The sequence below is a fragment of the Corythoichthys intestinalis genome, chromosome 3 (assembly GCF_030265065.1).
Source record: "Corythoichthys intestinalis isolate RoL2023-P3 chromosome 3, ASM3026506v1, whole genome shotgun sequence".
Classification (NCBI taxonomy): domain Eukaryota; kingdom Metazoa; phylum Chordata; class Actinopteri; order Syngnathiformes; family Syngnathidae; genus Corythoichthys; species Corythoichthys intestinalis.
In genome coordinates, this window is record NC_080397.1 from 30022217 (window position 1) to 30049088 (window position 26872).

General features: G+C 39.0%; 1 protein-coding gene across 2 annotated transcripts in view; it reads right to left on the reverse strand.

Moving 5' to 3' along the window:
- The window catches only part of castor1 (cytosolic arginine sensor for mTORC1 subunit 1), a 29087-nt gene extending 3835 nt beyond the window's left edge, over positions 1-25252 (reverse strand). The window contains exons 1-8 of one of the 2 annotated variants that reach the window (XM_057832587.1): positions 25030-25252; positions 20486-20556; positions 16030-16223; positions 13155-13290; positions 12852-12978; positions 9485-9601; positions 5961-6043; positions 5797-5891 (exon numbers count right to left, since the gene is read on the reverse strand). In XM_057832587.1, coding sequence (XP_057688570.1) covers positions 5797-5891; positions 5961-6043; positions 9485-9601; positions 12852-12978; positions 13155-13290; positions 16030-16223; positions 20486-20556; positions 25030-25142 — 936 coding nt within the window. In that variant the 5' untranslated portion in view covers positions 25143-25252. The remainder of the gene's footprint in view (positions 1-5796; positions 5892-5960; positions 6044-9484; positions 9602-12851; positions 12979-13154; positions 13291-16029; positions 16224-20485; positions 20557-25029) is intronic. The other variant, XM_057832588.1, reaches the window with a different exon arrangement.
- Positions 25253-26872: the final 1620 nt, after the last annotated feature.

Below are 26872 nucleotides of genomic sequence, written 5' to 3' on the forward strand. Positions count from 1 at the left end.
ACAGACAGACAGACAGACAGACACCTATTAAAGCTATATTGATCTTCTGCAAATGAAACACTTAAGATTTTATGATAGCAATAATGACACAGAATTAAACACATACAGAAAAATAGCTGGGGCCATTTGTGCCATGCTGAATGCTTTACCATCACAAAAGCTATCAGAGAAATCACACACAGTCAGATACAAAATAACGCGACATAGTAATTGCTAGATGCAGTCCATGCCCAATCCACTCATTAAATTCAGCCGTTTCGACAAGGTTAGAGCCGCTATCCGACTCCATCACGTTCATTTGTAGCGTTAGCCGCTAGCGGCCGCTAGCGTTAGCGGCTAGCGTTAGCCTGTGGCCTGGCTACCGGTAGAAAGCACTGAAAGCACCATCTCCGGAAATTGTGAGAACAAGGGAGGACAGCTGGTGAAAGCCCGTCTGGATGCCACCAAGAGTCTATTAAATGTCGGGTGAAAGTTTGGCGAACCTCCCTTAAGCCACACTCCATCACGTTTTGCTTGTAGCATTAGCTGCTAGCGTTAGCTTACCGGGCTTCTGTTTGATTGGCTTCCTGATGATCACGTGACTCCCTACGTAAGTACATTCACTGCTTTCTTAAAGGGGAATGCGCATAGACGAACAACACAGAGTCAAAGCGGGATGAAAAGACTATTTTCTTGTTTTATTAATTTACCGAATTTACCGACATGGTCAAAATTACGTCGGTCATCGTGAAGAATTTCGGTGACGGTAAATTTTCGGTTTACCGCCCAGCTCTAGTGCATACACGCACGCACATAAGCCTCGACTTGTGTGCGTGACATGACGTGGGTGTGTCAATTTGCCCCGTCTCAACCATGTAAGCAATACTGAAATATTGCTCATTCGGCGCATGGAATTAAAATCGAAAATTGTCAGGCGTATCCTTTTCTTCATTAATTTTTTTATGACCGTGTTCAAGCCCGCTTCGTGCATGAAAGAAGAGTTTAAGCTACAAGCTAATGCACAGCTACATTGCTCCTGTCCTGCCTACCGCTTTCGCTTTGCTGATGTCATTGCTGCATGAATTCCGATTCGGGAGACTTGACAGTTCAGACCGCCAGCGACATTCTGGAAACATGGCCCAGATCGGATTTAGACCACATACGAAAGTGACCCAGATCGGATTTGAAACGGTCCACTTCTATGCGACTTGTCAAGTTCAGACTGTCAAGTTAATGCCTCACTCGAGTCGGAAAAACACGAAAAAATCGGATTCATGCATTAAGACCTGTAGTATGAACGTAGCCTTAGGCTAGGTTCAAATGTGTAAAACGAACATACCCAGAAGTCAGTGAATCCTCATCACAGCATATTGCGCTGTTGGTAACAAGGAAGCCGAAGTTTTAACAGCATGTCCGCCGCACATGTGCTGCACGCTTGCGCACGCACGCACATGAGGTGATAAATCGCAGCAGGAAAATTACCGCCTTCACTTTCATTTACCGTGCGATAAATGAAATTTTGCATATTGGCTTACTTAACATCACACGAAAATCAGCAAGACACTATTAAGAAATAGAAAAAAAGAAAAATGTCACATAAATGTCATATTAAATCATTAGGACTATTAAAAACAGTTCAAATTAATCAAATCAGTGACTATTTTCAGAAACTTGGATAGTTTCAAGTGAAATGAGATCTCCAAGCAGTGAATCATTGATTATCAACTTAATTTCATATTTAATAAGTAATCGATTATTCGACAAATTGTTTAACAAATCTTTACCACAAACGGCTCCATTTGGGCGAAGCAGGATACCATGTACAAGCTTGATACTGGCTTGATTTAAAGATACTCCTTAGTTTTTGTCTTGACAATTCAACTTTCCATAATATCTACAAACGCCACGTCATGCTTGACACCCACATTTGAAACCCTACTTAGCCAGATAAGCCTGGTTTAAAATCCGAAACCTGGCTTGCAAATCCTAACCCGTATTTGAAACACTAACTCTGTCGTCAAACCCTACTGTGAAATCATAACCCTTTTTAGAAACAAAAACTATGGCTTTAAACCCATTTGTGAGAACCAAACCCTGTCTTTAACCATAACCCTGGCTTCAGAACCTAAATTGATATGTCAACGCATTTGAAATCCTATGCTGCTTTTGTCAACTTGATTTGAAACTGTTAATATATGGGGCAGTTTACATGATGACGTTCCAAGAATAAGTGAAATTTCTTGTTAGGATAGACATGGTTCCTTCCGTCTCCATTCGAACGATGCCGCAATTCCACGTGAAAACAATGCAGTACTCATTCAAGTCCCTAGGGAGCAGCGCAGTTTTACGAGGCGACAGCCAATGATGCACTTCCTTGACAACATCCTCCTCAGCCCGGAAGGCAACATACCTGCCCACTTGAAGCAATGGCGTCCACGGATTTTTTTCTTTTGCTCCAAAAGGCACAAAAATGTGAATATTAAATATATTTAAATAAAAATATTATTTAATTAGAAATAGATAAATTAAGCCGACGTTCCAGCATTTTTGTTGTTTTGGGCATGCCCAAAGTGACGTGTGCGAGTGCTGACGTCATCGGCACGAGAGCGTTCCATTTATATGGTTGCGGTGCAAGCCCCACAATTGAATCGATCCGCTTTGGAGGCCGGAATCAAAAGTTTGCGTCTTCGCCTTCCCTTTTCGCTGTCACCATGTAAAGGCGAGGCCATTCCGCAACACAATCGCTGCGTCTCGGTGTCACCATGTAAACGGCCCCTTTGAAGACATTTTAGGGTCACAAGTCCTCACAAATACAAGGAAGCCGGTTTTGAAATCGCTACACTGGCTTCCAGTGAGTCAAAGGATAGACTATAAAATACTACTGCTCGTCTACAAAACACTTAATGGCCTTGGACCAAAATACATGCTTGACTTTTTAGATTCCTATGAGACATCTAGACCCCTAAGGTCGTCTGGAACGGGTCTTCTGCATATTCCAACAACAAGAACCAAGCAGGGTGAGGCAGCATTTAGTTATTATGCTCCTCACCTCTGGAACAAGTTACCCGAACGTCTGAAGTATGCTCAAACTGTTAGCTCCTTTAAATCAGGGCTAAAAACGCTTTTGTTTAGCACTGCGTATCCATAACTGTCTATATATTTCAATCTACCTGCCTTCTATTCCTCTTGTGCTTATCTCCATTGCTGATTTCAATGATTATTAGTAGTAGTAGTTTTTGCTTTATTTTTATTTTTGTTTTATTTTTATTTATTTATTTTTATTCTGTGATTAAATGCGATCTTTTGTCTTGGTTTTTACGTTGTGTTGATTTAAATGTGATTTTTATGGTCTTTATGTGATGTAATGCACTTTGAATTGCCTTGTGTTGAATTGTGCTATATAAATAAATTTGCCTTGCCTTGCCTTGCCTTGCCTTGCCACAAAATGTCAACTTGGTAGCGAAAACTGAAGGTTGAGGAAATTACTCCAACAGGCCAGAAGGTCAAAGTGGAAATTCCAATTCACTCTTAATTTCAGTGGAATTTAAAAAAATACTTTTGAGTAATGCCTTCAGTAGTCACTGCCCAGATATAGTCAAATACGAAAACTAGAAAAGCTTGACTCATGCTTTTTTTATTACTTCTTTTTTCGAATGAAGGGCGAGCACTCAGTGAGGGACAACCCTAACTTCCCTTAACCTCGGCCATTGGGGCAGACCAGAAACTGCAAAGAGTTCCATGTGGGTGGAAAAGAGGGAGCGTCATCATTGTTTATTATGGCCTGCTAATGATGCCAAAATTAGCCTACTACACTGTAAAAATAAACAGCACCCGTTTCCTGTAATCTTGGCTCTGTCACATTCACACATTTTGCAATTGTTGTGACTGACAAGGGAAATTGCATCACCGAAATGCGTAGTAGAGAAAAAAACAAAACACACTAACGGCTAAAATTGCTCATGCATACAAACAATTTTCCATTCCCCATTTTTATCTCTGACAAACATCCAAACCAGGTCTATTTCTTTGTCCCTTTAAGTATTAAATAATGGCCACTTTAAAAGCGACTTATATAGGAACAAATGCGGTGTATGAGTCATATTCCCGATTTGTTTTATTTTATGTAATTTTAGCCATTGCTACTTGGGGCTGTAAGTTGTGTGCTTGCTCTGACCTGGAGTCAGGCCGTTGGTTTTATCATGACTGTTAACCAAGACACATGTGTGTAAACAGGGCCGGTCCTGGCCATTTGGGGGCCCTAAGCAAAATAATTCCATAGGGCCCATATTTTTGTAAAAATGTATTAAAATTGTAACTTAATGTGCATCTTTCTTGATTCTTGATGTCATAACTATGTACACGACATTGCCAAGCATTACCTTGAATTGTACATTTGGGAAATCCTCATCTTGTGAAGAAGGCTGCACTCCACCTCCAATTCCAAGATACTTCTCAATAGCTCATTTGAATCATCCAAAGTACAAAATATGATTACATGGAACAAAATTTAGCCCAGGAAAATATTTGTCAACAAAAACGTGTACTGTGGGGAGTGCGCAACTAATTAAGTAGATTCACCATAGGCTGATACATGACATACTACTTGATAATAATGTCCGATATAAATGAAATGACTACACTATGACAATTAATTTTCTCCAGGGTATTTTGCCGTCTATTTTTTATACCTGTCCACACGTCGTTTAAGGTGCGTTTAAGGCCCCCCCGCTTCTGCAAGGTACGCCTGCATTTGCACAAACTACGCATGCGTAAAAAGGAGAAGCCTCATGCGTTACGTCATGGCCCGCGTGGTTTATCTCTGAAAAAGGAAACTCATTCCTAGCCCACGGAAAATTTCTAAATTACTACTACTTCTAGACTGTCATTATTTTGTGATCACAGTTTTTTTCGTGATCGCAATTAAACGCATCACACAGGAGCGAGAGTGGAAGGGAGCGTACGCTCTGCTTTTACGTGCAGGCGCCGTGTTGTGATTGAATAAGTCTTTAAAAAAAACAACGGAAGCCTGACATCATTACTTGGGATGTTACAATCGATGCTCAGTTGCGCTCTCACCACTTGGAAAATAACAAATAGAAGCATAGGTTGTGGCGTTGGGTGGCTGGTAGCCGCAACCAGGCTGCTTGTGCATAAAAGTGGTGATCCTGGAAGTGGCAACAGTTTTGACAGGCAGAAAAAAACTGATCGCTCGCCTCTTTGACTGGGGGTACAACGCAGGTCACTTTTCGGGGTTTCCTCTACGCATTTTTATAAACAGTAATCATTTTCGGTCGGCATCAGGATCTTACTGTATATCATTATATATATATCTATTTTTTTTTTAACCACTGTAGCTCTTCGGTCATAGAAGTATTGACAGAAGCAAGTATTGTAGTCGACACATGTAGCAGGTTGTTGGCTATTTTGGATTCAGGCAATATTGACTTGCAGTTACACCAACTAACCACTGAGTCAACCTCAATAGAGCATGGTTGCTCTGCAGTTGAACAATAGAAACAAATGCATTAAAGACAGAGGTACGTTTCAGTAGCTGTCCACTGAAGTGGCCACTATGCACCAGAGGGTTAATCAATTCAGAATCTACTATTAAGCTAAACAACTTTTGTTTGTTGTTATTCTAACAGTTAATTTTAGCTCATGTTTTTGTACATTTCAATCTGCCGGTCTTCTGCTGTTGAATCAGTTCTGCAGAAACACGAGCGGTGTACTGCCAGATGACAAAGTAGTAGCCAATTTGCTTTTCAAGACACATTAAAGTAGGATAGGCTTCCTGGTGATGTAACGGCATTCACTCACCAGAGCATGGTCAAAGCTGAAGGTGCTGATGTAATAGGCGGAGATGTCGTGGTCAGCCAGAGGCTGGGATATCTGCGCTACGATGCCGCATTCGTCTGAAACCAAACCAAAAATTTTGAAGCCCTTCTACAAAGGATGGCTGAAACGAGAAAACAGTTGCTCACCGAAGCCTAACGGTTGTCCGCCGATGCGCACCATCCTCCATAGTTCTCCAGAGGAGCTTGTGAAGAGGAGGTCGGCAGGGAATCTGAACATGTTTGGTGGACATTAAAAACTATTTGGAGATCAACCAACTAACAACTCTCAGCCTTCTGCAAACCTAAATTTAAATGCACGTTTTCACAAATATTAAAAACAATTTGATCTCAAATGAACCCAAAAGACAAGTATAAACAAGGATAATCTTCAAACATCTACTCTCAAACCATGTGCACCAGTTAACAATGGGATAAACAGGTGTCCAACCTGGCCCTTGAGGTTGTTCTCCCTGGCAGGCACCAGGTGTCCAACCTGGCCCTTGAGGTTGTTCTGCCTGGCAGGCACATTTTAGTTCATTCATACAGGACATATAGAGTGACATATTTTGACATGAGTGCTGTGAAAGCGGTGTGTGTCCAATCCATTTCGACTGGCTGCCTCACAGTCGAAATGGATTAGACGCCGATCACTGTCATTGGCAGGGAATGAGTTTAAAAAAAATGTTTTTCAATGAACATCCAACCTTTAAACCAGAGTCCTCGTCTTTGAGGTTGAATGAATGTCCTTGAAAAAAAAAATCCACTCAATTTGTCACACTGATTCGCACTTTGCCCATTGTTGCACGTCAGGTACAGTCTTATGCTGTATTCTCTCATTACAGCCACGTTGGCTCCCAACACTAGAGAAAGGTTTAACCTTTAATATACTGTATATACCTTTGGATACATATATGAATAATCTGCCTAGAAAGCTCCTGTTTTCTATCTTTGATATGATTAATTTTGGAGAGGTAAAGTGTAAACTTGGCCGAGGAATGTGCTCGAATGCTTGCTAAGTAGGGCTGTCCCAAACGACTAATTTCCTCCCGATTAGTCAGCCGACTATTTTTACGATTAGTCGACTAATCTAATATATATATATTTTTTTACTACTTTAATAATGAAATTTTTGTTCAAGCTTATTAATTCACAAAAAGCATTTTGGAACACCTAAATTCTTTATTAACGCATAAATAAATATCATAAATACAGTACCAATAATAAATCACAAACAATGAGGTCAAATGCTGCGGGCATTAACTAGTGCAAAAAAATGTCAATGGAAACACGGACTTCACCTCTTTAACAGGAGTCAAAACAATTCTTACTCTTTTTGTGGTATGTCATTGTGGTATATTGTTCTAAATGTTAAAATGAATTGCAATGTCCCGGACAACCGTTTTCAGAATAATTTTTGTGAGTTCAGATGCTTTTTCTGGTGTGCATTCCGCATTTTTGGGGGATGGGAAAAACTGTTCAACTTTCGTTTGTTTTAACCTGAAAATAGATCAAGTAGAGGGCACACTGAAATATTACCACAATTATTTTGAATGAAAGGCACACATATCCACAGTAACAAAAATTAAATATATAGTATTAATTTTGTAGTATACTACTATATGTAATACTTCATAATATTAAGTAACTAACATTAGTGCAGTCATGGATTAGAGTAAGCAGGCCAGTGATGTTTCCATATATATTTTTATTATGTATATACAGGATGGCGGAAAACACAGACAAGACTGAAAAAGCAGTTTCTGCTCTTGCACTCCTCTTTAAAAGAAACTGCTGTATTTGAAGCCAAAACAACCTTGTGTTTGATACAACAACATGTCTATATGCTGCCATAGCAGATTCATGGTGCACGAAGCCCCCGAACTATTTTTAATTTGTCCGTTTTACCCTGAAAACCCCCGTTTACAGACGTCGCGCAACCGCTTTTATTTCAACCCAGCCGTAAAACGAAGGTAATTAATTATATTTATTATTCAAAATGTCTGTCGTTTTTAGCTTAGAATCATTAATTGATGTCTCATATTTCGTTTAAAAAAAAAAAAAAAAACGACTTAAAAAAATTATTCACTCGCATATTTTAAACTTTTAAACAAATTATGTCACAATGAAAAAAATGGCGTCTATAAAAAAGTCACGGATATCTACCTCATAACTATAGCTTAATGGTATTTTTTTTGTTACTGTCGCATTTTCTCCGATATTTTAGATGATAAATAATCGACCCAAACAAAAAAAATTTGAAAAAAAACTTTAAAAGGTTAAATATATTGTAAAGAAACTCTCGACCACTCCTTGATGTCTGCGATTTCTGCATCGCGACCCCTGTTAAATTACCATGTTTCACCCATAAAATCCCCCAAAAATCCAGCTGTGGCCATTCACAGCTGTGTCTTGACACTCAGTGATACATGCTACATGGAGTTTTTGGATCAAAACAAGGTAAGCACTCGATAATATCTCGTTAAAGTCATGGCGTCTGTAATTCTGCTCTCGCGTGCTCTCGCCTCCGGATGGGGTTTTGCTGTTTAAAAAACATTTTATTTTTAAAAAATGCCCTCCAGTTCAACATTTTTATTCCTCCAGAAAATTGAGATTTTAAGCTTTCCAATGATGTATCACACATGCATATCGGATAATTTTCAAAGTTGGCTAAATTGGGGGTCTCAGAGCGGAACTTCATGTCACTTGAGTATTTTCCGCCATTATTTTCCCCAAGTGGGAGCTTCCATGATCCTAATAAATTTAATAATTTGGAAAAAAAATATATAATTATATATGTATTAATCATTTTATTAAATAAAAATGCACGTTGATACGACGCACATAAAGGCAACTTCCATTTTTAAAAAATCGTTAGAAAGTTGTATAGACTTACAATCCGCTAGCTTGTTGTCTTCGAAAATTGCACTTGGGTGACGGCGCTTCAAGTGTTCGTTCATAGCCGACGTGCTACCGTGGTATGCGAGCTCAGCTTAGCAAAGAGCACCCTCCGTATTTTCCTTGAAATAATTCCAGGCTCTGGCTATTCTGGTCCGCTTTTTTGGCTTTATGCCGCTTTCACGCGTTACCAATTCAGCCCTTTTTGGTAAAGTGTTTTCAACTCCTCGCCATAGTGAGGAGTGAACCGGCGATTCACTTGGCTCGTTGTCGTCGGTTCGTCCGGGTTCCTCAGATTTCCTCCACAGGAAGGCGGCGGCGTGCATAAAAACACCGAGAGGCGTCGGATGGCTCTTTATGGATACTTTTATTGACCAAAACAAAAACGTGAGGGACGCAACCACTCAACTAGGCGCTACTCGCGCACTTTTCCAACTTACCGATCTCGCTCCCTCTCTCTCACTTGCTTGCCCACTCAATCTGACAACTCCGGTCACATTGAAATAACAGCGCCCCCCTTGGGGGTGCCAGTAACAACCGCTTGTATCGCAAGCGCCCGCCATTCTAAACTTTATCCGCACGTACTTTTTTTTAACCTGTCATTACCCGTCGACGGTATGTTTTGCCCGTCGACGCATTTACGTCATCGATGACGTCGACAATGTCGACTAGTCGGGACAGCCCTATTGCTAAGCAAAAGTAATTTGGCCAGATTTGGCCTAGCGCCTTGAGTTCAATGACATACTGTCTTTTTGCGTTTCCTTCATTACACTTACTCTCTTTGTGTGTCTGTGTCCATGACCAGTGAAACGTAACCGTCAATGAGGGAGAAAGAGAAGAACTTGATGTGCTCCAAATCTGGGCTCAGAGAAGACGCCTGATCCTCTTTGGCACTAGACGGGGGTCACAAAAACAGGTATTTATTGGTCTTTTGACCAAATAAAATGCCAGTTTCAGGGATTTCACGTTTTCACTTAGCAATATGAAACTTGGAGGTGTGTGTGTGTGTGTGTGCGTTTGTGAAGAGTAGACAGGAAATCAGCCACTTTGGGTTGAAGTTACAGTGCCTTGCAAAAGTATTCGGCCCCCTTGAACCTTGCAACCTTTCGCCACATTTCAGGCTTCAAACATAAAGATATAAAATTTTAATTTTTTGTCAAGAATCAACAACAAGTGGGACACAATCGTGAAGTGGAACAAAATTTATTGGATAATTTAAACTTTTTTAACAAATAAAAAACTGAAAAGTGGGGCGTGCAATATTATCCGGCCCCCTTGCGTTAATACTTTGTAGCGCCACCTTTTGCTCCAATTACAGCTGCAAGTCGCTTGGGGTATGTTTCTATCGGTTTTGCACATCGAGAGACTGACATTCTTGCCCATTCTTCCTTGCAAAACAGCTCGAGCTCAGTGAGGTTGGATGGAGAGTGTTTGTGAACAGCAGTCTTCAGCTCTTTCCACAGATTCTCGATTGGATTCAGGTCTGGACTTTGACTTGGCCATTCTAACACCTGGATACGTTTATTTTTGAACCATTCCATTGTAGATTTGGCTTTATGTTTTGGATCATTGTCCTGTTGGAAGATAAATCTCCGTCCCAGTCTCAGGTCTTGTGCAGATACCAACAGGTTTTCTTCCAGAATGTTCCTGTATTTGGCTGCATCCATCTTCCCGTCAATTTTAACCATCTTCCCTGTCCCTGCTGAAGAAAAGCAGGCCCAAACCATGATGCTGCCACCACCATGTTTGACAGTGGGGATGGTGTGTTCAGGGTGATGAGCTGTGTTGCTTTTACGCCAAACATATCGTTTTGCATTGTGGCCAAAACGTTCAATTTTTGTTTCATCTGACCAGAGCACCTTCTTCCACATGTTTGGTGTGTCTCCCAGGTGGCTTGTGGCAAACTTTAAATGAGACTTTTTATGGATATCTTTGAGGAATGGCTTTCTTCTTGCCACTCTTCCATAAAGGCCAGATTTGTGCAGTGTACGACTGATTGTTGTCCTATGGACAGACTCTCCCACCGCAGCTGTAGATCTCTGCAGTTCATCCAGAGTGATCATGGGCCTCTTGGCTGCATCTCTGATCAGTTTTCTCCTTGTTTGAGAAGAAAGTTTGGAAGGACGGCCGGGTCTTGGTAGATTTGCAGTGGTCTGATGCTCCTTCCATTTCAATATGATGGCTTGCACAGTGCTCCTTGAGATGTTTAAAGCTTGGGAAATCTTTTTGTATCCAAATCCGGCTTTAAACTTCTCCACAACAGTATCTCGGACATGCCTGGTGTGTTCCTTGGTTTTCATAATGCTGTCTGCACTTTAAACAGAACCCTGAGACTATCACAGAGCAGGTGCATTTATACGGAGACTTGATTACACACAGGTGGATTCTATTTATCATCATCGGTCATTTAGGACAACATTGGATCATTCAGAGATTCTCACTGAACTTCTGGAGTGAGTTTGCTGCACTGAAAGTAAAGGGACCGAATAATATTGCACGCCCCACTTTTCAGTTTTTTATTTGTTAAAAAAGTTTAAATTATCCAATAAATGTTGTTCCACTTCACGATTGTGTCCCACTTGTTGTTGATTCTTGACAAAAAAATTAAATTTCATATCTTTATGTTTGAAGCCTGAAATGTGGCGAAAGGTTGCAAGATTCAAGGGGGCCGAATACTTTTGCAAGGCACTGTATCCTGGGAAGCGAGCCAGACTTTGGCCACGTGCAAGACATATAGCAAGTCAGTCTGGCCTTCCGTGGTTTTCATTGGATTTCCACTCCGGTAAAATATGGATCGAAAAATCACAGCACGGCAGGTGGGACTTTGTGATGCCAACCACAAAAGACCAGAATGACTTGCCATGTATCTTGTACATGGCGCAAGTCTGGCTGGGCTGCTTGAAGTGGCCATTTTAGCCATTTTCAGTGGAGACAAATGGCCCCCAAAGTCTGTTTCATTAAGCAACATGAGTAGTTCTACAAACATGTCTCACGAAGCAAAGCTGAAGTCCGGCATCTATGCCTCATGACTCATCAAGAGTGCACGCATAAAACGGCCACTGGATCTGATCCGTTCCGCTGAGCGATTGAAATATTCTCAACAATTCACGCAAGACCACTGCGAGACAATAAATGAGTTAGGAGGTGTATAGAAAACCCTGGCACCAGTAGCATGTGAAGAACAGTTCAACACAATGCCCGATTGCTGCCTTTGCTTGCGGCATCCAGCAGAAAAGAAGCCTTGTGACTGTTTTTCGACCGCAGGAGTAGCAACACAATAAAGATGCAACACAAACATGGGTTGTGACAGCAACCTGGTATTTTTAAAATGGATACGACTCATGGAATACATTTTCTTAGATTTAGCCCCAGAGGGCAGTTATACTTAGCAACAAGAAATGCAATAAATTTGTTTTAGGGCTGTCAAAATTATCGCGTTAACGGGCGGGAATTAATTTTTTAAATTAATCACGTTTAAATATTTGACGCATTTAACGCACATGCCCCATTCAAACAGAATAAAATGACAGCACAGTGTCATGTCCATTTGTTATTTGTGTTGTTTGTGTATTGTGTGTTGGGTGCGACTGATTTTATGGGTTTCAGCATTGTGAAATATTTGACATCAACAATGGTGAGCTACTAGTTTATTTTTTGTTTGAAAATTTTACAAATTTTATTAAAACGAAAACATTACGAGGGGTTTTAACATAAAATTTCTATAACTTGTACTAACCTTTATCTTTTAAGAACTACGAGTCTTTCTATCCATGGATCGCTTTAACAGAATGTTAATGTTAATGCCATCTTGTTGATTTATTGTTATAATAAACAAATACAGTACTTATGTACAGTATGTTGAATGTATATATCCGTCTTGTGTCTTATCTTTCCATTCCAACAATTTATAGAAAAATATGGCATATTTTATAGATGGTTTGAATTGCGATTAATTACAATTAATTTTTGAACTGTGATTAACTCGATTAAAAATTTTAATCGTTTGACAGCCCTAATTTGTTTACAATAGATAAGCCCCACAAAACAAAGGCATTCCCCAAAGCAGAGAATTATGTTATTTTAAGTGTGCCTTAAGCAACACTGCCACCTTGTGTTTGACAGTAGCACTGCAGTCCATCTCACCAGCCAGAGTAGAATAGCACGTCAATGAGCGTAGTAGCGACGGAGGGCAACGTGTCTGGATCCAGGGACATGACGCAGAACCGGTTTTGTGGGATGAGCACTGGGTGAAGTGTGGGCTGCACAGCTGCTGATAAAATAGAGGTAAGTAAATTGAATAAGCTATTTTTTGGGGGGCTTCAAATCTCACAAAAATAATGACATCTCTAGAAAGCTTTCATTATTGCCTTAAATTTGTACTACATTGCAACTCGACGTCGCTTGTTGTCAATCCATGTCACATTCATTCTTTGGCAAAGCGCTCACCTTCTTTTCCGTTCTTGTGGAGGCCATTGGCGACATTGTGGCTTCGGACAAGAAGCGACTCTCCTCCTACCTCACGGTAAATGTTAAATTCCTCCTCTAGAGTGCCAACAACAACTGACAGGTCCTGTTCTCTCACCTGCACAAAATGAAAAGACCAGGAGGGTGAATCTCATGAAGCTAACCTAAACTATGTCTTTGAAGATTTTAGGGATGTATCAGGGGTGAAAGTGGGCCAGAACGGTCAGGAACGCAGTTCCGGTATAAAATTCAGGGCCAGAATGCTGTTCCGGTACACGGTGCTTTGGTTCTGAAAATATGACGGCAACTGTCAAAACGCTATGTAAAAAAAAAAAAAAAAAATTGCTAAGCTGCCACACATGCATTTCGTCTCCAAGAAGAAAACAATCTGACAACATCAGATTTACATACACAAGTGTTAACAACAAGCATAATAAAGTGCTTGTGTAGTGTTATCCGTTTCCACCCATATTATTTATTCCACGGAAGGCATGGAGGTTTCCCCAGCTGCTGCAGTTATCAGAGTCTGACGATGATGAGGCACGTCAATGTGCGAATGCACACAGCAAAGCAAAATGCCTGGACTCATTTATCAGTTTAATTGGCTGACATACTGACATGTGATCAGCAGAGATAGTTAACTCTGATTGGTTCAAATGTGCATGTTTTCTGGAAGAGCAAAAACATTTTTTTTTTTTTAAATAAAAGGTTGTTGAATTGATGCGACAAAAAAGGGCAAGGCAACATAAAATGGATCAAATCTTTATGAGCAACGAAAAAGTTGAGGAGGCTTATTTATCATATTTAGTTGTATTTGCTCTGATGGGGAGGTTCAGAACATCTTAGCTGTCAATGTGCACTTTGGACTTATATTTGTTCATTAATGTTAGGCTACTTATTTATTTCCTTTATGATTAAAAAATGTCAATGTTTGCGCGATCTTTAAAATATATTCCATTTCACTCTGCATAATACAAGTCATTTGTACTTATTTTTCTGCATGCATATTACTTTTATCTTTGTTATTAAAAAAATAAACAAATGTTTACATAAACTTCAATTTTAATATACATCCTATGTTCTTAAGTAGTTTAAATTGAGATTTGGCATTTAGTATGTGAGGAAATGAGGGAAAATAAAAATTAGGAGATGGAGGTTGGGGTTATTGCTGTTTTTGTTAACTTTTATTTTGCAAATCATTGAAAAAATACAATTTTGAATGAAAATCAGTTTTTGTATGTGTTATACAAATAACTGTGCTAAAACTGATTTCTTTGCATTTCAGTAGTTCAAGAGTTTTGACACCACCCCCCTCGAAAAAATGAATGAAAAAAATAAAAAATAAAAACATCATTTCTGGCTCCGTGGCGACTTTCACGTCGGGGAGTTTCGGCAAGAAATTATAGCCACTTTCACCCCTGAGATGTATTCATGAAAAACTGACATAGTTCATTTTTAGTTGAAAATCTGTTTAATAATTGTTTAAAAAAAAAAAAAAAAATTTAAAGTGTTAAATCATTGGCAGCCATTGACAACAACAGACGTCCAATCCAAATTGACAGGGATTTGATACCAATCGTACGAAATGTGTGCAGTGAAACATGACCTCTCAATGCCAGCGTTCCCAACTGAAATTGATTTGATGTCTAGAACTATCAATGGCAGTGAATGGGTTAAGGGCTACAAGCAACAAAATAATCCAGTGGTATAAGAATATTCCGATATATACAGTATATATTTACAATACTCAAACATACTACATTGCCGACAAAGAGAAAATATCCAGCAACAGGATAAAATCACAACCAAGATACTGCAATTTATTACATTTGATTTTTAATACAAGTTTCTTTATGTCAATAAACAAAATGATAAAATTCTACAGTTTCCTACAATGAGTTAAACATGTTGTCAGGTTTTGACCGCTGTGCTAATGGAGAGGCACTGTTTAATTGCCTATCTTCAACACGTGGCGATACGATTATGATTCATAAATGTTCCAAAACGATTATTTTCCATAATAATTTAATGACAGGAACACTACCGCTGCTCGCAGAACGAAAGTAAAAGACACGCCTGCCGCCCGGAAACCTACAGTAACACATAAGGAGAGGACTGCGGTAACGGAAGTTACTGAACCAGAGATTTACTCCTCAGGATTAAAAACTAGCGTTTGGAAGCATTTTGATTTTTATCAACATGACAACGGAAAGGGCACTGACAGAAGTTACTCCATATGTACAACATGTAAATCAAGATTAAATACAGCAGTGACGCTACAAACATACCTGTGATCATCGATAATACCGTGATAATCATTCAATTATCGGATCGTAGCACTCTGAATTATAATCGAATCGAATCGTTGGGCGCCTTAGAAGGCACACCCCCATTATCTAGTGACAAAGCAGAAATGTGCAACAGAATGTAGGCTAAATTGAAGCTTCTTGTACTGGCCATATTCAATATTTTTAAAAAAAAATTCTGCTGGCCGATAAAAACTGGCCAGCAGGACGTAATCCTTGATCTTTAGAATAGTCCTTTTTGGTTAAGGGTGAATTGATGAACTATTTTCTAAAGGTACATATTTTACATATTTCATGTACATATTTAAAAAATTTTTAAAAACAAAAACATTTTCTTGAAAAAAATCTATAAAGACATATCCCCACATAATGTGACATTTCTCAAAATATAAATTTTTTGTCAAAGATCTTAATGATTCTCATTATGAGTCACCAAGAAGATGAATGTTTTTCGTACTCAAATTAAAATGCTGGCAGTAAAAAAAAAAAAACACACACACAAAAAAAAGGCTTTTTCTGTAAAAGGGATTGATTTGATAGCGTGGGCTAACCAGTATGAAGTCGGTCTGATAGGTGGAAAGCATGAAGACGGAGACGTGCTGGCATGCCAGTGGCGCGATGACGGACTTGGCGATTTTGGTGACTCCGAGCGGCTGCGAGCTGACCGAAGCGTTGCCATCTGACAGTACGTTGAGCGGCAGCCATACAGAGCTCTCCACCTGCACATGCTCAGACGCCTCCAACTCTGACCGCAAAAACATAGCAGATTTAAAACACCAGGCTGACACATCATTTTTGTAGATTTTTTTTTTTTTTTAAATAAAAATTTGCAAATGCAATTTAGTTTTACTTTGGAAAACAATGATCGACATTTTGACCGATTTTCTAACGAATGTTATGGACCAAACTGTAACGACTGAATGAGAATAAATTTATGTGTCTTTATTGTGAAATATAATGTTTTTGAAAGAAGCTGATTAAATAGAAAAAAACAACAGATAAATAAATAATTGTTATTTGCAGCTCTCGTTACAGTACTGTAATTCAAAGCATGGTGCAGATTTGAGATACAAGTCCCTTGAATTGCATGTTGCAAAAAATATTTTCCATTCATTTCAATGAGATAAAAGATTATTTGAGAGAAGTGTTTTGGAGCTATTCTATTACTAGCCGCTGATGTTGGATTAGTCTCGATCCTGGTTTTGTTGGACCTGAGTGTAGCCTTTGACACAATCGACCATAATATCTTATTGCAGAGACTACAATGTGACATAGGCATTAGAGGAGCAGCCCTCTGCTGGCTTAAATCATATTTATCTAATAGGTACCAGTTTGTCAATGTAAACGAGCAATCATCACCGTACGAGTTAGTTATGGTGTGCCGCAAGGATTGGTCCTTGGGCCCATCTTGTTTACGCTGTATATGCTTCCTCTAGGTAATATCATCACAAAACATAGCATTAACTTTCATTGTTACGCTGACGACACACAAATGTATTTGTCAATTAAACCTGAGCAGATCAGGCAAGTGGACAAACTAAGCACCTGCGTCCGAGATATAAATACCTGGATGAGCACTAACTATCTTCTACTGAACCCTGAAAAGACAGAAGTCCTTATAATAGGCCCGAAAAGTGTGAGAGACTCTTTAGCTGCCCAGATAGTCACTTTGGACAATGTAAGTGTAGCCTCCAGCACCACAGTTAAAAACATAGGAGTTTTTTTCCGACCCTGACTTATCGTTTAAAGCTCACATTAAACAAACCTGCAGAACGGCCTTCTTTCACCTGCGCAACATAGCCAAAATGAGAAATATTTTATCTAAAAGCGATGCAGAAAAATTAATTCACGCGTTCGTTACATCGAGATTGGATTACTGTAACTCCCTACTTGCAGCTTGTCCTAAAAGTTCTCTAAAATGTCTTCAGCTAGTCCAAAACGCAGCAGCAAGCCTTTTAACAGGAACCAATAGAAGAGCGTACATCGCCCCTGTGCTCCAGGCCCTTCACTGGCTTCCAGTCGAGTTTAGAATTAAATTTAAAATCCTCCTTCTTACATTTAAGACCATTAATGGGTTGGGGCCATCTTATCTCACCGATGCTCTGGTTCCATACCGCCCCAACAGAACACTCCGCTCTCAGAATGCAGGTCTACTGGTAGTTCCCAGGGTTTCTAAAAGTACTGTCGGAGCTAGAGCCATTAGCCACCAAGCCCCTGTTTTATGGAATCAGCTTCCAGCCAATATTAACCCTTGAGAGTTGAAGGACGCGCCGGCGCGTCCTCAGCGCACGTCGTCTTTGAAGCGCCCTCACGTTTTAATTACGTCACCCACATGCCGTTGGTTGGTCTCGTTTTAAAGTGCGGAAGTTGCGGTTTACTCTCGTTATTATTTGAATTTAATCGACCAACTAAAACGTGAGATATTGTCATTTAAGTTTTATAGTTTTATTGTCCTCTCAAAAAAACATTAAAACGCTGCATGGATCATTTGTTTATGTCTATATTTCCATCATTTCTTGTCCTTTTTCAAAACGGAAGCTCCATGAAAAAAACACAAATCAAACGAACCCTTTCGAAGTCACAGTGGAAGCACAAAATGCGTTTTTTTTTTTTTTATAAATATAACTGCCGTGCGAGGTTCCACCGAACGAGAGGGAGGAGTGTTCTGAAGCAGCGAGGTGGCGAGCGACGGCCGTTTGGATCGCGCAGCGACTTTGTGTGACTTTGAGAATGAACAGAAAACTAAATTTAGCACAAGCAATTGTGCTTTTTGATCAACTTGAGGAAGAGGATGGTCCAAATTCGTCATCATTGTCTTCTTCGGAAGAGTCCTCGAGTGAAGATAGTGACGGATTTGAACACGTGGGTGACGCCATCGGCGAGCAGAGGTAAGCCAACTCACTTTTTTTTTTTATGCTGAAAAAGTTTCTTTTGAAAGTTTCTTTTGATATTGCAAGCCAAAGTTAATTTTGATGCAATATAAGTGTGTGTTTGTGTATATAATAATAAAATGTGCATATCAGATAAAAGTCGTACGTGCACTGTGTGTATCCCAGGCAGGAATTTATAATTTGTGGTGGTGTTCTTTCTATATGAAGATTAGGGATGTAGCACATATTCAGCTATGGTATTCTTTCTATTGTCATACATATAGATGTCCATTATTATTTATTGCTGTATATATTTTTATTTTATACTTTATTATTTTCATAAATACTAACTTTTTTTCATGTACATTTATAGTGACAATGAAAGTAAAGTGAAATGAAAATGGAAGGGTGGAAAGAGGACCGACACCCCATGGAAGTGTGGGCTGTGTGATGTAGCCCTGTGTCCCAGGACGAAACTGCTTTTCGGAGTGGCATGCCTGAAAAAAATATAACTTGTTTATTGTAAATATTTTTGAAAATACTTTTTTTTCCCAATGTTATATATATATATTTTTTTCCCCACAATCAGTCTTCTCAATTTGTGTATATAAATGTGTGTTCAAGAAGCTTGATTGTGTGTACATAGTTTTCATCAGGTGATGGGCCGCAATACCTAAACTCATAAAGAGATGGCCTCTAAACACTTTTTGTGTTAGATGGTATATATTTTTTCACTGTTCTTCACTGTTTGGTCTGCTGTATATAACCGGTTTTGACTAGAGCATGTATAAAGGCTAAAAACGCCTATGGCTATACCTGTTGTTTATGTTGAATTGTCAAATATAAGACTATTTATTCTAAAATTTTTTGGTTGAATGTTCATCCTAACATGTTGAATAAATATTACAAAGTTTCAAAACGGTTCGTTACGCATGTTTGGTTGTCAATTGGACATCAATATTAAAAATTTTGACAAAACGATTTTGGAATTTTTGGTTTTTTGGGCCCAAAATGATGATTTATAATTGGTCAGTGAAGGAAACAACAGTTTGGACATGAAGTTCAAGGTGTCACAAAAAAAGGGACCAAACCAGGCCATCGTAAACAATTCTTTCTTTGAAATATAAAGGCAACTTCAAAGGCATGCAAAATCAGACAAAATAGGCCCAGACCTTAAAGGGTTAAAGAAGCCGAGACAGTCTACACATTTAAGATTAGATTAAAAACGTTCCTATTCAACAAAGCTTATGGTCAGGCTAGTTGAAGTCAGAGTAGACTCAAAGTTTAGTCTAAGCTGCACTAGAAGCTATAAGGCTGGGGGAAGTACAGCCACTGAGTTCCATCTCCTTTTTCCTCACTCTACCTACCACTTATCTTACTTTATTTCTATTTTCCAATGTTAATATCTAGTTGTCTAGTCTCTTCACCACTAGTCACCCCGTGTCCCCTTTCCCCCTGGGGAGGGGCTATTTTTCAGCTACAGCCTCCTGACTGTCCGGACCCCTGGCTGGATGGACGTCCTCGTTGCTACCCCCATCTTATCTGGCTAGATGGACCTCTTCTTGTTCCTTTACTCCACTGCATCTTTACGGAGTGTAACTTCACCTGCTAATTGCCATTAGCAGTCCTGGGGCTTCCTGTCTATCTGTCCTGGGAGTGGATCTCTCAAGACTGTGGTACTCCCCAAGGTTTCTCATTTTCTCCCAAAGACTCTGGAGTTTTTGGAGTTTTTCCTTGCCGACATGGAGGGTCTAATGATGGGGGATACCCAGGACTTGAACTTTATTTATTCATCTTTGTTGCTTCATTTGCTGTTTCTGATTGTGAATCATATTGCCTCTGCAAAGCCCTTTGAGACAACGTTGTTGTGATTCAGGGCTATACAAATAAAATTGAACTGAATTGAATTGAGATATGTGTTTGATTGGAAGAAATTAAACTCTCATCTCAAGGCAACACTTGCAACAACTGGTGTATTGAAACATGACGTTAATGGAGCACATACTATATATTATTTACCGTATATACAAAGTTTTATGTAGTTTTCATTTAACGTGTGTAGTGAATTTCAAATAGTTATTCTGCATATTTGGCAGCATACATGATATATAAGTGCATTTTGTGGTGAGCGGGGCACCTTTGAAGCCCTCCTCATCCAACACGAGCGTGTAGTTCTCGGGGGTCTCGGTCATACTGAAGAACTTGCATCTGAAATACAAATACATCATTTTGCGTGAGCGATAAGGCATGATACAACAGTGGAAAAACCAGCGAACGGGCACTCAAGCAACAATGGCCTGTATGTGGCCGAGGCAGCAAAGGGGAGGGGATATCCACCAATTGTTGTGGGCTTTGAGACTGGAAACAGCCACCCACATACGCAAAAAAAAACCCTTTTCACATCTTGTAACAGGAACAAATTGGCTGCTCATGAACAATGTGAGCAGTGCAGGTCATTCATGTATCAGTAATTTTATATTGTATGTTTCATTGCTCCATGTTTGGTAATGACTGGGCATCAGTTTTAAAAGGTTTTGAATAACTTTAACAGTTCTGCTAATCTCCATTTTATTCTTTGCACAGTACATTATAGACAGACATACAGTACAACATACTTATGTATGCTAGCATTAACTATCGTGGACTTTTGATCGATAAAATACCACGAACATAATTAATCAAAATGTCACTTTTCTAAGGACTGAAACCCACGGACACGACCAGGCTCTGTGTTTTGTGTATGGTGATGCTCTGCCATGCTTCTGCTGCAACTGCAATGACTGTCCAATGACTTCACAACATATGCAAGGAGTCCAGTTCCATTGGCAGCCAGATTATAAATCCCCCCGACATTGAAGAGCTTGGCAAACCACTTGTCACATTCATTACATTTGGTGTTGACTGCTAGGATTTGCAACAAAGGTTTATGACTATGCAAGAAGGCAGCTAGACACTTGTGTCCACAAACTGGCACTGAAAAAAACAAAGAAAAATGTGGCCAGAATACCACTACACTATGCACATAGTCTACTTTCTAGTAAGTTGGCACATCATCCGATCCCTTGCCACTGAACGGCAGAGGGGCCTCAAAAGGGGGAAATGGAAAAACATCCAGAGAGAGAAAAACAGCTTTTTCTCACAGGGATAACTTCATATCGTTTGGGAAAAAAAAAAAAAAAAAAAATCACACAAATATGCTTTGGTTATATTTTAATTCCTAGAAAGATAGGCTTTAAAGGTGTATTTTATTAAACAAGAATTTTGATGTTCAACAAACTTTGCCACTATGGTCTGCCAACACAAAATGACAAACTTGGATTTTGGCGTCATCTGTTTCAAACTTAGTATTCAGAACAACACGTAAAAGGACATGTTTATTTAGTAAATTAAAAAAGTATTCATCAATTAAAAGAAAATTTGAATATTTTTCTTAAACTACAGTACTTTTTGGGGGCAATTAAAAGACATGGATTAGATTCTTATGTAACTGTTTAGTAAACTGTCACATTTTGAATTAATTGACATCTCAGTACAGATGATGTTTGCTAGTTGTCAGTTTTAAACTAGTACATGATGAAAATAATTCCATGACAGTCAGAAATAGCTGAATATAAAAGAGACGTAAAGAAATAGGAGAGGAGATATTAAACAACAGACTTCATTACAATAAAGTAGTTACAATGAGGTAGGAGGGGCTTTGGTGTCAAGCTTTTAAATTGTCTTTATCCAAACTTTAACAAGTGGCCCAATCTTATATAATACATGAGCAGGCATGTGACTATTAGGCATGTGCCGGTATGATATTGTGACGATATGATAACCTTAAGCCAAAATATCACGGTATTGCAATTACAGCTCTAGCATGTGTTACTTTTGAGATATCTGGGTTAAAAAAAAAAAAAAAAGCCATTGCAGGATTTTTATTTTTCAAAACATTAGCAAATTGGAGAATAAGTATAATGTTAAGTTAAAATAAATTAAAACACATAAAAAAATATTCTAAATAAAATTGAATAACTGCAGTCCTTCAAGTGAGCCTAAACCCACAGCCACAACTCAACATTATTACCATCAGAACAAAAATAATTATTTTCTATAAAAAGCATGTGTACACGACTCGTATCATGTTTACATTATACACACACACACTCCTTCTCAACACAGACTGTTGCTAGAGAGAAAAAAACACCACGTTTTACCACCGCTAGACACACTAAACACGCTGGAGTTAACTCTAACAGCTGTTGGGAAACGTTCATGACAGTGTTTACTAACCTTTAATTTTGTATAAATGCGAAATCATGTAGGAGGTATTGCCTCCTTGGCTGCCATCCTCTGCAAATAAGTTTTACATGTCGGCTGGCCCTCCTCCTCTAAGCCGCGGCCGTCTAACTTTTCTGTGGCCGAAGTATTCCTATACCAGCGATTTCGTTTTCTTCGATGGGGGAAAAAGTTCAGGAGTTTCACCTCCTCCAGCCAACGTGTAGCACAGCTGATTCACTGACACTGAGCAACAACCGGTGGGAAAGAGTTGAGCCTTACAGCTGCAAGCGAGGGATTTCTCCATGCATTTTTGGGACATAAAAAATAGCTAATACCTTAGGGACTGTATGACGGAAAATTCTGCGGTTTTGAAACCGCTCGTTTCATACCATGGTATACCTTGAAACCGGTAATCAGTATACGTCTAGTAACTACTTTATAGATCTTTTCAACGTCGGTCTGCTATCTGGGTAAGTACACTGATTATTTTTGAAGAAGGAACACAACAATTCTGAGCATAAATAAGTCCCGTATTGGCCTGGATATAAGACGGTGTTTTTTGCATTGAAATAAGACTGAAAAAGTGGGGGTCGTCTTTTATTCGCGGTCTAGACGTTATAGCCATTCACGACGCTAGATGGCGCCAGATATCATTGAAGCGATGTTCTGTCATGACAGATCTCAGCTACTCTCAAGTTTAACCAGTTTGCATTATTTTATTGCAATGTTTTTCCTTAGTCAGATTTGTTTCAAGACAGACAGACTTCAGTTTGATGGTTAATGCAGTTATTGAAATTTTGTTGTTTTATCACAATAGATTGGTTTATTTTAGGGCTGTCAAATGATTAAAATTTTTAATCGAGTTAATTCCAGCTTAAAAATTAATTAATCGTAATTAATCACACTTAATCGCAATTCAAACCATCTATAAAATATGCAATATTTTTCTGTAAATTATTGTTGGAATGGAAAGATCAGACAAGATGGATATATATATTCAACATGCGTTACATAAGGACTGTATTTGTTTATTATAACAGTAAATCAACAAGACGGCATTAACATTATTAACATTCTGTTAAAGCCATGGATAGCCATGGATAGAAAGACTTGTAGTTCTTAAAAGATAAATGTTAGTACAAGTTATAGAAATTTTATATTAAAACCCCTCTTAATGTTTTCGTTTTAATAAAATTTGTAAAATTTTCAAACAAAAAAATAAACTAGTAGCTCACCATTGTTGATGTCAATAATTACACAATGCTCATGGTGCTGAAACCCATAAAATCAGTCGCGCCCAAGCGCCAGCAGAGTGCAGCAAAACTCCACAAAACACAATTAACAAGTGGGCATTTGACTGTACTGTCATTTAAATCTGTCTGAGCGGGGCATTTGTGCATTAATTGCGTCAAATATTTTAACGTGATTCATTACAAAAAATAATTACTACCCATTAACGCGATCATTTTGACAGCCCTAGTTTATTTACATTTCAAAAACCAGAAGCCATTCATTTACGAATGTGATTGCACTTTAGTTTATATATTTAAATGTTCAGATACTAATATTTGAATGAGGCAAAATAACATGCTTTTTCTTTCAAATATATTGTTATAATCATTTGTTTCAGATGTACAGTATTTATTTTCTGTATAAAAATTAATTTGGTGTTCAAAATGTGTTTTTTCAAACTTGAGTCTTTAAAAAGAGGGGTTCGTCTTATAATCAGGGCTGTCTTATATTCGGGCCAATACGGTACTCGTTTTACGCAAATTCTTCTTTGTGAACAAATGAAGGCATGTTCATTGGACATAATTGTGTCACCAAGGTTTTTTTCCCTTCCGTATATTCCTTGGACTGTAATGCACAGTATTGCATTTTTGTGTGATCTGTTCTGTATTGTGTGTGTTTGTGATACTTTAGATCAAGAAATATAAAGCTATTTAAAAAAAATCAATTGGACAGCCAATAGGAGACAGTGGGCATGGCTTTAGCCATGCACAGGTGTGTGGCGTGCCCAAAACGGCGAACGCTGCATTCGTGACCATTCGCAATTTAGCACAGGGAATTCGCCCCAATCGAGGTGGAGGCACACAATTCTTGCAGAGTACAATGCAGACATCAAACTTTATTTTGCGGAGAAAATTCCCTCAAAAGTTCAACAAAAGTGAGTCATTCTTGTGTGTTGTTGCGTGAAAGATAACACACAAATCTCCCAGCTCCCCTCAAACAAACATCAGCAAAACACGAGCTTCTATTAAATGCAAAACACATTTAAGCGGTGATAGTTTCGCCCTGAATAAGCAAAACTGGTCCTTTTGTCAACAAGAAAGGCTGAAAGCGCCAATAGATGTGCCAATCGACATAAAACATCTTCTATGAATCACCGGGTGAGGCGATCAATGAGTCCCAGCTTACCGCGTCCGGCGGCGGAGAAATATCAACTTGATCAGCGGGTGTGTGAAATGAGCCAGGCCGCTTTTGGTGATGCTGGCGACTCGCAGTCTGTGGTCCAGAATGTGCAGCTCCATGTCCGAAGGCTGATTAGCACTTGACGCTAACACAAGCGCGCATATCTTGTCACAGGACGAAAAACATCCGACAACTGAAGTCCAACCCCGCACAACACTGAATATTCATACCAGAGAATCAGCCCCCCTTTTGACTCTTAAAGCGACAGTGCAATATGGTCCGTATGCTTGGACCGGAGCAAATTGAAAAGTAAACACGATAAACTCCAGATGTCTTTTCAGATCTATCCATCAATATTCAATAGGAAAAACTGGAGATCTGACGATTTGACGTTTACTCTTTGTTAACCTGAAGCCACATCTTTTTAGTTATGCTTTCGGGTTATTCGATTTCATTTGGAAGAGGCTCAAGTTTTAACTTCCCACAGGCTGATGTGTCGAGATCCGTCAGTATTTCCACATCACGTTGCCATCTATTTTGCCAAGTACACCGACGTCTTCTGAAGCAAAGCAGTCACACAACATGATGCTGGCTCCCTCATATAGCAAATTTGGGATGACGGAAGTTTGTTCTTTTCCCTCCACAGTAATGATGATCAAACAGTTCATTCAAGGGCGTAGGTTTGGACTCAACATTGGTAGGGACGATATGGAGCGGGACCAGGGCCGGCCCAGGCCATTTGGGGGCCCTAAGCAAAATAATTCAAAGGGGCCCATATTTTTGGCCCACCATTCCGTCACAGTGTACTGTGAAACCCATACATGCAATCCAACCCATACATCCATATTTTGTATATTAATCAGATTTTGTTGCCATACTTCAAACTTCTCACCCCAAATGATTGTCAGTACTTACAGTAGATAGCGCCAAACCTTTTTCTAAAAGAGGAAAGAAAGAAGTTAAGGAAGAACTTTTATTTTTTTAAGCTTGTAATCAAGTCTCAAAACTCAGATAAAGCAAACTGTAGTAAACAAAATAGAACACAAATTAAACAATTGCCAGATTGGGCCCCCCTAGTGGTAAGGGGCCCTAAGCAGCTGCATAGTCTGCGTACAGGCTGGGCCGGCCCTGAGTGGGACTCATTTTCAGATCGGAAATTTCATGCCACAGACCGGGCTACTTTATTAAAGGAATGCAAAATTAAATAATTAAATACACAATTAAATAAATAAACAAAAGTGTCATTAAAATGCTTCTATTTCAAATATTTATTTATCTATTTCAATATTTTTTCAACATTTTTTATTCATTTAAATATTTGTTTTGTTTGTATTTATTTCAGTGTATATTTATTTCAATTTTTATTTATATTTTTCACTATTTATTTATTCCAATTTATATTAATTCATTTCATTTTATATTTATTTCAATTTTTATTTAATTATTTCATTATCTATTTCAACATTTATTTATTTCATTCTGTTGAGGTGGTTGCAGCTTAACGTTGCATTCGTAGGTATAATTGACGGAGAATAAGTTTTCTTTCAGCCGAAACTCGGCGTGTTTAATTTCCACCTGGCACCGACATGCGGATACATCCATCTCTCGTGCTGTCTTCACAGGCGATCCCCAAATTCAAGTAATCAAAGTCAAACAAAAATGACGCAACACAAGTAGCACTCTAGACCAGGGGTCTCCAACCTTTTTTGCACCACGGACCGGTGTGATTTGGGGTTTTTTTGCACCACGGACCGGTGTTCTGTCAAATTTTGCACCCTTAGGAAATTTCGCTCCCAAAGCTTTTGTGGTGGTGAAAAAAGCCCTGTTTTATATTCAGTTGGACTCTGAA